We start from the raw sequence: 12,175 nt of genomic DNA on the forward strand, positions 1-12,175 counted from the left end.
AGATATTAGTATTTAGGATCAAAAGCTAGGAGTATTACATAATTAAATTTAGGGGATTTTCGGTTTGCAAGATTGTATCCGAGATTGAATTTGTAGTATATTTGGTTAATGAGATTCAATCTTACAACTCAATCCTAGATTAATCATGAATAATTAGTCATAGTTAACTCTACGTGACTAAAAAAATCTTACAACTCAATCATAGATGATATCTTAATATTATTTTATCTAGTAAATTGAACACCACTTTAATGTATTACTCCATAAGATTAAAAAAAATAGGAAAAAAAATGTGGATAAGTATATGGAACTTTTATCTAATTAAAAATTGATGAAGCTTTGATAATATTTTAGTCAAACCATGAAGATTGTGATTCTCAACAAGTCAAACTGGTAGCAGATTTCCATTGCCATATCGGAAAACAAGCTTCGTAAACAACCAAAAATGGACTCTTCTCTTGCTCAAAGAGCTCCTTCACCTCATCTCCTCATCATCCTCTTCCTTTCACTCATCTCGCCGTTATGTGGATCCAACAATCAGGTATATTTGGATTTTAAATTTTGCTACCGATCATCTTAGTTAAGTTTCAACAGAGTTTGATGTATCTATCTTCTTTTATCTTTGATTTTCTTCTTTTCTCCGATATTGAATTGTGTAGTTCTGCGATGCCGGGGCTGAGTATGGCAACTTGGCGTGTGGAGCTGCTACTGCGCCTACGTCGAAGATACTGATTAAGGGGGGAACTGTAGTGAACGCTCACCATAAAGAGGTTTCTGATGTGTATATTGAGGATGGCATCATTGCTGCAGTTCAGAAGGATATCGTGGTAATGGCATCATTAAATCTCCATGTGATTTCAATTTTTGGAAATTGATATGGATAGAAGTTAAATTTGTATCTAGTTTTATAGTTGGAGAAGTTTGTTTTGCATAAGTGGATCTAGAACTCACTTTTCACTGTTCAAGGATTGTTTTTATGACTAACTGTATAAGTTGGCTGAATATTTATAACGAAGGCTGAGAAGATTTAATTAGAACTCAGTTTTCCCTGATATGTAGCTTAATGTTTATAAATACATAAGGAAAGTTTATGCCTGGTCTGCAGGTTGCAGATGATGTTAAGATTATTGATGCTACTGGCAAGTATGTCATGCCAGGTATATTCGCAACCAAAAGCTGTGACAGTATCTCAAAAGCATTTTGATGATCTACATAGTGTTTTTCAGCAGTTTAGAATTGATATACATACAAGGAGCTAGTTATATTCTGATATTAGAAATGAATGTCCGGCTCTGTTAGTGTGAGTTTTAAAGGGAATGTCTGGCTCTGCAAGTGTGAATCATGTGAATTAGTTATCTTTATTTAGGGGGTACATGGCGAGGTGATCATATTGAAGAATGAAATCAAGTGAGAATCATTGCCATTAGTGTTGCTTGGTATATTGGGTGTGGTGTCTAAAAGTTTCTGATTCCATTATCTATGTTACAACTCCCCATTATCAATCAATATTACGCCCATTGTGATTTCCCTCCCCAATTCATTAAGACTGTTGTCAAAGTACATAAAGCAACACCCCTCTTCCATGTAACATATGAGCTAGTTCATCAAGTAATGTAGCTCATAAAGCTGTCCCTACCAGAAATAATGAATGATGTTCTTAATATTTGTTGTGATATTTTGATGCTTGGGACACGTAAGAGCTTTGACATTTATGAGACTAGTAGAGTCTACAAAGTCTAGTAACTATACTATCCCTGTAATGTGCATCTTTGATGGTGCCAGGAGGAATTGATCCACATACACACTTAGCAATGGAGTTCATGGGCACTGAGACAATTGATGACTTCTTCAGTGGGCAGGCTGCTGCTTTAGCCGGTGGAACCACCATGCACATTGATTTTGTTATACCCGTGAATGGGAGCTTATCATCAGGATATGAAGCTTATGTAAAGAAGTCAGAAAGGTCAGCCATGGATTATGGTTTTCACATGGCAATCACAAAATGGGATGACACTGTTTCTAGAGAAATGGAGGTAATGGTTAAGGAAAAAGGTATGCCTCCCTATCCCTATGTCCGGTTATACTTTTGAATCATTAAAGACAATTTGTTATCTCACTCAAGTGCTGTTTCAATAAACTGAATAACTCATTCTTCTTGCACGGTACAGGAATTAATTCTTTTAAGTTTTTCATGGCCTACAAGGGTTCTCTAATGATCAGTGATGAACTTCTGCTTGAGGGGTTCAAAAAATGTAAATCTCTTGGTGCCTTAGCCATGGTCCATGCAGAGAATGGAGATGCTGTGTTTGAAGGACAAAAACGAATGATAGAACTTGGCATTACAGGTCCTGAGGGTCATGCACTTTCAAGGCCACCAGCGGTAAATCCATTTTAGGTTTTATTATACTACTATCAAGTATTATTGTTTTATTTAGAATAGTTTGCCAACTGTAAATTCTAAGGCTAAGATTATGTTTTCTTCCAAGCTATATATACATTATTTTACTTTCCGGAAATTTCATTTTATCAGGGATTTCCTCAAAATAAATAGATCATAGATGGTAGCTTGTAGCTTGTAGCATAACAAGTTTGATATGACAATAGGCATTTAATAGCCTTCATTTTTCCATGCTAGCGGTTGTGAGGAGATTGAAAGATACTCTGAAAGTTAATACTTAAAACTCTGATAGGATTCACTGATTCAGCAGTAAAATTATATAGTTCGGATTGAGGTACTTATTTAGCATCAGGTTATGGCTAGATTGTTATATCATTTAATAATAGTTCACAGTGTTAGATTAGAATCACTTATTACATGTCGGGCTGATTACTAGTTCATGGGCATCAATAAACTTCTTCATTTTGTCCTCAGTCAGTTGATTCGTTTTACCTCTGTGCAGCTAGAAGGTGAGGCAACTAGCCGAGCTATTCGTTTGGCTGGTTTCGTGAACACTCCTTTGTATGTTGTCCATGTGATGAGCATAGATGCAATGGAAGAAATAGCTAAAGCTCGAAAATCAGGTTTGTTGAACTTATATGTAAATGCTGTTGTACTTTCAAACGTGAAATCATCAGCTAGTTCGTTCAATTCTTGAGAAACTTAATGTTCTTGACTGAGCTATTTACAAACGTGATCCAGCTTAGGTTACTCTTATTTAGTCATCAAGTTCATCTTGTAAGTCAGTACTCCAGTCATTTTTCTCAGCCTTACCCTGAAACTGACATTTTAAATTTTACCTAGTTGTTCGGTCCTCATGCTTCAATTGGCTTTTCTTATCATGCAGCGCACTTTGCTCTCTTTCATGTTTTGCTAAACTGTGTGCTCATATTCAGTTTCAATTTTGTTTTGTTTCCGTTCTTCACCCTTCTTGTTCATCGGGTCATGCTCTCTATTATCACCAGATCTACAAAAGAGACATATAGTATACATTATTTTGTTTCACACCTGCAGGTCAAAAGGTTATTGGGGAGCCAGTAGTTTCAGGACTAGAACTGGATGATTCTATCCTATGGGACTCTGATTTTCACACAGCAGCAAAGCAAGAACTTTCCTTCTTCCAGAAATAATTAGATTATATTTTTCTACACCTTTCTAAAGTATGACATTTCGATTTCCTTTTGTTCCAGGTATGTCATGAGTCCACCTATTAGAGGGCCTGGACATAGTAAAGCTCTTCAAGCAGCTCTCTCAACTGGGGTTTTACAGGTTTTGATTTTTCTCTTATCTGACTTCTGGTCTTGTGGCATACCCTTTAAATTATCATATGTATACTAAGGGTAATTGTCAACTAGCAAAAAACAAGATATGCAATTAAAATATTTGTATTTAGATATTTGTGGGATCTGGCCCTGCAGTTAGCTTTTAAAAAACATTCATATGTGATTTCAATGTTGATGTTGTATCATCTGTTCAAGGTTCTGATCATCACTTCAGATGTGATAGTTGGCATATATTCTTCTACTCTACCTAAGTATCACTAAAACATGTTGCAGCTTGTCGGAACAGATCACTGTACTTTCAACTCAACCCAGAAAGCCATGGGTATTGATGATTTTAGAAAAATACCAAATGGAGTCAATGGTACCATCATTTTCTAAATACTTGTGCATTTCAAAAGATGGATAATTTTCTATTTCATCTGATTCGCCCTTGTCCTACAGGTCTTGAGGAGAGAATGCATCTGGTTTGGGATATAATGGTGGTATGTTTGCCATTATTTCCATTTTTCATAGTTTAACAGTACTATATATATCTTGAACTTTCAGCATTTATATATCTTGAACTTTCAGGCATCTGGACAACTATCTGTCACTGAATTTGTTAAGGTGACGAGCACAGAGTGGTATGCTTTACTTTTCGCCAGTAATCAACTCCAACACTTGTGAATTGTCTCTAAGTTCTAAGTTCTAACCTTTGCTCCCATTCAGTGCCAGAATTTTTAACATATATCCCAAAAAAGGCGCAATACTAGTCGGGTCAGATGCAGACATAATAGTCTTGAACCCGAATTCAAGCTTTGAGATCAGCGCAAAATCCCACCACTATCGAACAGATACAAATGTCTATGAGGGAAGAAGGGGCAAGGTAAAATCTTCTCGTAATTCTGTCTCGACTGCATGATGGGTGCGCCTTATAAGCCATGGAATCATAAGTTGTTAAAAGCTATGTTTCCTTAATTTCTTGAAGGGGAAAGTGGAAGTAACAATTGCTGGCGGAAGGGTCGTTTGGGAGGAGGAGGAACTGAAGGCTGTTCCTGGCAGGGGAAAATACATAAAAATGGCGCCTTTCAACTATTTGTTTGACGGATTGGAAAGAGCGGACGCCGAGTATTTATCTTCCCTACGAGCTCCGGTGGTGCGAAGCAGCATCCACACAACTTGAGCTTCTGGTTCTGCACTTGATACTTCCATTTTTACGTACAAAAGACTCACACTAAGTATTAAGCAACAAGTTACAAGTCCTCTCCTATTATTTACAGTGTACATAAATCTCTCTCTTGAAGCAGTTGAGAGCTTGTATATACAGAGTTTAATGTATGTGTGTAATTTTGTTTTGAGTGAATGTCAGGATTGCCAGGATTGCTTGTGAATATCAGTCCTAATTTCTGATATTGAAGATGCAGTTGGAATTAATTTGAGTTTGTTAGGTTTCTACTGGCTTATGATGGTTGCTACTCCACATTCTTTACTTGTTGATAAATTATGCAAGAAAATTTTGGATCTTGGCTTCAATAACCTATTCTTAATGCCATTATGAAGTTATTTTACACAATCCTAATTTTCATTAACCAACATTATGAATCTGCAAGAGTTAATGTAATTATCTAAAAAAGAAATGAGTTGGACTTCTGTAAAATAGTTTTGGTTACTATACATACAAAAACAAATGCATATATATATGTGTACATACCTCTCTCTCCCTTCCCCCATTTCTATTTTCAACTTAGAGAGAGAGCCGTAAGCCAAGTGTGATATGTGTGTATAAATGGGGTTTTTTTTTTATTCTATGTGAGGAACGTTATTTGCCTCTCAACCAATGGTTGTAGAAAAAGATTGTAAAAAAGATCATGTTCCATTAGTATCATCTCCCATTCTGTAGAACAGTCTGTGTAAAGTGCTTGAGGCTTTATATATATAGTTGAAAATTATTTTTCATCTCTTTTAAGCTCAACATGTTCCATAGCTCTATCAACTGAAGATGCTGTTTCTCCGTTTCTTGGGATTCGCTGCTGCCTCTGGATTGCCTTTCCTCATCATGGCCGTAAACTCATCATAGTTGATCCGCCCGTCCTGCAAATATTTATAATTAGGTAAGGTAATTTAGCTAGTTGCATTTGAAAGTGATGGCAGATGATGATGAAGAAGGTTTTGTGCTTTAGTTACGTTATCAGCATCGATTTCTTGTATGAGATCTTTTATGTCCTTCCCATTATCCATGCCGAATTCACGGAGAGCCTGCTCCAGCTCTTCTGTGGTGATGAACCTTATTACAATACAATTTTAGAGGTGTTAGGTTTATTATCCCTTTGTCGTTCGTGCATGATAAAAAAGAAACTAGTCTCGTAACATGATACGTTACCCGCTGTTGTCTTTGTCAAAGTATTGGAATGCTGTGTAGAGATGCTCTTCCCTGTCCATTCTGTTCATGTGCATCGTTGCTGTGATGAATTCTTCGTAGTCTATGGTGCCGTTGCCATCAGCATCAGCCTGTGTCCATTATTAGCAATTAGTGTAGAGTGATGGATGGATGGATGACACAAATTAAAATGAAGAAGCAATGTAGTAATCTTACAGCTTCCATCAATTGCTGGACTTCATATTCAGACAGCTTTGTGCCTTGCTTGGACAATCCTTTCTTTAACTCTTCAAGTGTTATGGTTCCGCTGTTGTCTGTATCCATTCCCTTGAACATCTGTTTCAGTCCCATGATTTCTTCCTCCGACAGGCAGCCTGCGATGACCTGCTCATCCAATAAATGTTTGTCACCGAAGACTAGTAGAGATTTGAGAACTGATTAATGATTTGACACTTCAATTTTGATTACCCGTAGCGCCACTTTTTTGAACTGGTTCATGGCTTTGAACTGCTTGAGTCTGTCGAGAACCGCATTGTCTAGTGGAGTATCAGGAGCCTCTCCATCCTCTTTGATCCACGGATGATCTTGAAATAAGACAGACAATGAGGACAACGCAGTTGAGAAGAGAAGCATTTTTAATTAGCAATGTGCGTATATAAATACGTACTTAGCACTTGGAATGCTGAAAGGCGTTGCTTGGGATCTGGGTTCAACATCTTCTTGATTAGGTCCTTTGCTCCATTGGAAATGTTAGGCCACGGATCGCAGCTGAAATCAACGTGACTTCGTAGAATGGCATTGAAGATTCCATTCTCCGACTCTGTAATGTATATAATGATGAGACTAAATGTCTTGGTATTGACATCTTATAATGTAAGTAGTTGACATAGTTATCAGTTGACCTGCCCAGAAAGGGGGAACTCCGGATAGAAGAATGTAGAGCATTACGCCAACGCTCCAAATATCGGCCTCAGGGCCGTATCTGCGCTTGAGGACTTCAGGGGCGATGTAATAGGCGCTGCCAACGATGTCCTTGAAGACCTGGCCTTCTTTGTAGAAGACGGAGAGGCCGAAGTCGGTGGCCTTGAGGGGGGCGTCCTCATCCTTGCTCTGTAATAGGAAGTTTTCGGGTTTGAGATCCCTGTGGATGACCCCCATGGAATGGCAGGTGTGGACAATCTGGACGATGGTGCGGAGGAGGGAGGCAGCGGCGCGTTCGGTGTAATGCCCCTTGGAGATGATGCGGTCGAAGAGCTCGCCGCCAGCGCAAAGCTCCATGACGAGGTTCACAGAGTGCTTGTCCTCGTACGCACCCTTGAGCTGGACGATGTTGGGCTGGCCGGTGAGATGGTGCATGATCTGCACCTCTCTCCGGACATCCTCCACGTCCTCGTTGTTGGCCAGCTTGCGCTTGGCGATGGTCTTGCACGCAAACTGCTCGCCCGTGTGCTTGTCCGTGCAGAGGTGGGTCACGCCAAACTGGCCGCGGCCCAGCTCCTTCCCCATGGTGTACGCGTTGCGGACGTCCTCCATGGGACGCCCCAGGACGGGCCCCACGGGGGCGTTCTTGGATGCACCTTGCGAACGTGGCGGGGTGGTGGTGGTGGAGGCGGTGGCGGTGGCTGCTCCCTCTGCATTTGGCTCTGCCGGAGCATCTTCTTCGGAGCTCCGGGAGCAGCAGCTGCCCATTGTATGAATTTCTTTTCTAACGGGGAAACTTACAAGGTAGTCTTTGGGGGTAAAGGGTCTCTTGAGAGATATGCATATGCATGCAACGGTTACTCGAGAGATTATAGGACCAACTCTCCCTTTCTCCTTTTTCCCTACATTTTTTTCATTAACAACACAATATTTTTGTGTTTCCTACGATTTTTCCGGAGGCTATTCTCCATCCCACATTTTGGCTTTTAATATTCTCTCTCATTTTTCTTATCAAACCACCTCTCATTATAATCACTATTAATAAATATCTCTAACTATCCCAATATAGTAATTACTAATCACCGCCCATAAATGATTTCTAAGATGTAACATGTATAACTATTTTGTTTGCATTATTTGGATTCTTAATTACAAGTGGATTTGAAGTTGGCAGACTAGGCGGCAATGTCAAATTAGCATAACGAAAGCAACATGTAACAAGATGAAGATGATATTGATACCTGCAATAATTTCTTGATTATTAGGTATGCTTTAATTTAATTACGTGATCTAACCTGCTTTTTTGAACTGAGAGTGAACTAGTTGCAAAATGTATATCTATATAACGCACGTTTTTTAGATGTAGTATATGAGTGTCGTATCATTTGAACTCTAAACACTGCACATTTATTGTAACTAGCATATATATCCGATTAATTAATTTACGAAAACTAATTTAATAGTCCCACTTAGGGGAGTATATTTTATTCGACGTGTACTTTTATGTAGTACTCCCTCCGTCCTCAAAGAATACGCACTTTGGGTTCGGCACGGGTTTAGTATTAAATTAGTAAAGTAAGAGAGATATAGAGAGAATAAGTAATTGAAATATTGTTAGTAGAGAATGAGTCTCATCATTAGAGAGAAAAGAGTTTCCAAAATTAGAAAGTGGATATTCGTGTGGGACGAACTAAAAAGTAAAGAGTGCATTTAATTTTGTGAGACGGAGGGAGTTGTTTTGTGAGTAAAGTGAAAAAGAATAAAGTAAGAGAGAGGAAAAAAGTAGAGCTAGTAATGTAAATATTTTAGAAATGTGTAAATTAGAGTGAGACATCCAAAAAGGAAAATTGTGTCACTTAAAATGAGACGGAGTGAGTATATCACTTTACCATTGAAATTTAAAACTAAAAAAAGTTAAGCTTACAAAACTTAAGTATATACTCCCTCCGTCCAATCTCAACACGGAATTTAAGAAAGTGTTGTATAAGTTGTTTAGTGTTGTAAGAGACAGTAGTAATAAAGGAGACTATGATGTGATGTATTTTTATTTGGGAATTATTTTTTGACTACTAATTTAAAAAAATTCATAAACTAATTTTACATTACACATTATTTTAAATTATTGAGTTCACGTGTTATAAATTTATTAACATAAAACTTAATTTGAATAAAATAATCTTAGCTAGTGATATTAAAAATAATTGATCCTCCATGTCATAGCATCAGACGTGACGAAAGAGGGAAATACAACTTCGATTTGGGAAGAATGTGTGGAAGAGCTAATGTCAGCGTGTGTGAAAATGTTGACCGGCGTCTGAGTTGGAATGGCATTCACATAACTCAATTCAGATCCATCAACTAGACAAGAGAAAGTCCGACAGAGATGTTAGAAACGTTATTAGATTAGGGTTTCTTTCTTATAAAAGAGGGAAAGAGAGAAGTTGGGGTGAGAATTGGGATGACAAGAGAGATATTGACGGGAATGATAAATGGGGAATGAGATTGGGACCAGGTGCACAATTGATTAGTAAATTGATTAGTCAATTTAATCATAATAGGGGTAATTAAACCCCGGCTAAATCAACTTAAATTGCCTAATATTTACTATAAAAAGAAATCAATCACTTCGAGATGGGACAACCCAAATGGAAAATGGATCACTTGAGGTGGGACGAAGGGAGTATATATAGACTACAAATGTATTTATTCCAAAAATTTCATTCTATTTTATTCTCTTCTACAATTCTCTACTTTTTTTCTTATATATTCTATTCATTCCTAGATATTTCTATCATAAATTATCTTCAATTTTTAATTACAAAAATCAAGCTTATTGTTAAATTGAATACATTTCGTACAACAATAAGTTAGGATTTCAAGTCATCACGAGAATAAATAGGGAACCATTGATAATTTTTTTTGAAATAAAATAAAATTTGTAGATTATGTAGGTTTCCAAGAGTATAAAAATTTAAGAAGGTTTCTTCTCAAATGTAGCCTACGCCCCGCCCCACCTCGTCTGCCTCACCGCCTTACCGTCAGCTTGCCTCGCTGCTCCACCGCTATACCTTCTCACTTTGACAAACGCCAGCCTCGCCAGATCTCCTTCTGCACTGCCTCACTGCCTCGCTGTGGTATGCTGCATCAGTTATTGATTTTCTTCAATTCAAGTATTTTGATCTGATTATTTATGTTCGAATTGATTTTTGTTTCTATTCTATGTAGTATTTCTTGAGATTTAAAACTTTTTAGGAAGTCATTATCTCTCCACTATATGTATTAGACAGTTATCTTGTTCAAAAGTTTCAGCAGTGTTTCTTTACAATTGCAACAGCTTTTTTCTAAGTAATGAATGTATATATCTGATTTCATTTTTAATAAATCTATGTTTAACTCTACTATAAATAAATCTCTGTTTTGACTTTAAAATACATATATACAATATGCTTAAGGGAGGGATGTAATCAAATACAAACTCTAAATATCGTACAAACTCCAAACTATGATCTACACAATTAGAAAATGTCAATAGATGAAAAAATAACATCGATAGAAATGTCAACACAGTGTTAACATGACACTATGTTGACAACAAAATATTGATATTTTACAATATGTTGACATTGTATTAAGATATAGATATTATATTTTATCACTACTCATATGCTTCAAATATAATAACCAAACTCTTCTAAGAATTTGTGATGTTTCCCTCTAAAACATAGCTTAATGGCATTTTTGAAAATAGTTCCAAAACTCTCTTTATATTAGTATAGATATAGATTATTGATGACTTAGAGATGCTTTTGGGGAAAGTGTCGTGGATTATGGTCATGTACAGCAACTGATGGTGCATGGGAGCAAAGTGGAGCTGCAGCATATGGAATCAAGACTTAGGCTCACTTTTGAGCTGGCATCTAGTCGTTAGTAGTTAGTTGATCTAGTTTGTTGTAACTGATTGAGTGTAGCTCTCATACACTCTTGTTTTGCTAGAGTATAAGTAGTGTAAATAGCTTTGTGTAGAAGCAGTTCCGCAGTTAGTAACTTCATTCTCGTTCACTCAATAAGAAGTTCACTTACTCTGCAACATCTCTTCTTCTTCAACCTTACCTTCACACTTAGCTCTGCTTTCTTGTTCGATTGCTTCTCTGAATTCAACAATTGGCGCCGTCTGTGGGAAGGTGGATCGATCAAGAAAGTGTAGAAGATGGCGGCGAGATTAGAGGCTGAGAAATTCACCGAGAAAAATGACTACGGCTTGTGGAAAATGAAAATGCGCGCGGTTCATGTGCAACAGGGCTTGCGGCAGTTCTAGCTCCTGCAGATCCAGAGAATAAAGGGAAGACACCAGCTCTCGATGAAAAAGGTCAGGCGAAGCTCGAGGAGATGCAATTGAAGGCGCACAACGCTGTGATCTTATGCCTGGGCGATAAGGTTTTAAGAGAGGTTCAACACCAGAAAACTGCATAAGAGATTCTGTCAAAGTTGGATGAACTTTACTGGGCAAAATCTTTAGCCAATCGCCTCTACATGAAGAGGAGGCTTTACTCCTATAGCTTCACGAAAGAAAGATCAATCATCGAGCAGCTGGAGGATTTTACCAAATCGATTGATGATCTTGAAGCCGTGGACGTCAAGATCAGCGATGAAGATAAAGCCATATTGGTGCTCAATGCTCTCCCCGATTCTTATGATCAGATGCGCGATGCGATCTTGTATGGTCGTGATAAGGCGATTACACTAGCCGAAGTACACGCAGCTTTGATGGCAAAGGAATTGCAGAAAGGTGCTACCAGACGTGTAGATTCCCAGCCAGAGTCACTGAACATCAAGAAGTTCAACAAGAAGAGGTTTAAAAAGAAGAATGAGGATATTAAGGGTGAGGGTTCTGGAGTCAAGGAGACTCGTTCTTGCCACTGGTACAAGAAGCCAGGGCACTTGAAGAAGGAGTGTTATGCGTGGAAGAGAAAGCAGGCCTCAGAGTCTCAATCTCACAACACTATGGTGCCAGATGATGGAGAAGAAACTCATGAGGTAATGAATGTTATGGAGAAGGCTGAGAAGGGATCATGGATAATGGATTCCGGATGTTCTTTCCATATGTGTCCCAATAAAGAGTGGTTTCAAGATCTGACTGAGACTGATGGATCTGTGCTGCTAGGAAACAACAAAGCTTGC

The 12,175-nt window shown here is 38.1% G+C and overlaps 2 protein-coding genes across 2 annotated transcripts; one reads left to right on the forward strand and one right to left on the reverse strand.

The window, feature by feature from the left end:
* The first annotated feature begins 343 nt into the window (after positions 1–343).
* Positions 344–5,133, forward strand: LOC125186117 (dihydropyrimidinase). The gene is made up of 13 exons (XM_048082437.1): positions 344–541; positions 660–827; positions 1,106–1,157; positions 1,783–2,052; positions 2,169–2,380; positions 2,901–3,021; positions 3,452–3,539; positions 3,628–3,706; positions 3,994–4,081; positions 4,162–4,202; positions 4,291–4,343; positions 4,429–4,585; positions 4,688–5,133. The coding sequence occupies exons 1-13, from the start codon at positions 446–448 to the stop codon at positions 4,880–4,882; spliced, it is 1,620 nt and encodes a 539-aa protein (XP_047938394.1). The 5' UTR covers positions 344–445; the 3' UTR covers positions 4,883–5,133.
* A 473-nt stretch (positions 5,134–5,606) lies between these two features.
* Positions 5,607–7,987, reverse strand: LOC125188899 (calcium-dependent protein kinase 17-like). Its single transcript, XM_048085992.1, has 7 exons — positions 6,979–7,987; positions 6,744–6,896; positions 6,545–6,660; positions 6,293–6,460; positions 6,080–6,207; positions 5,884–5,983; positions 5,607–5,790 (listed from the first exon to the last, which is right to left on the reverse strand). Exons 1-7 carry the CDS (start codon positions 7,763–7,765, stop codon positions 5,689–5,691), a joined length of 1,554 nt encoding a protein of 517 aa, XP_047941949.1. The 5' UTR covers positions 7,766–7,987; the 3' UTR covers positions 5,607–5,688.
* Positions 7,988–12,175: the final 4,188 nt, after the last annotated feature.

The sequence above is a fragment of the Salvia hispanica genome, chromosome 5, assembly GCF_023119035.1.
Source record: "Salvia hispanica cultivar TCC Black 2014 chromosome 5, UniMelb_Shisp_WGS_1.0, whole genome shotgun sequence".
NCBI lineage: Eukaryota > Viridiplantae > Streptophyta > Magnoliopsida > Lamiales > Lamiaceae > Salvia > Salvia hispanica.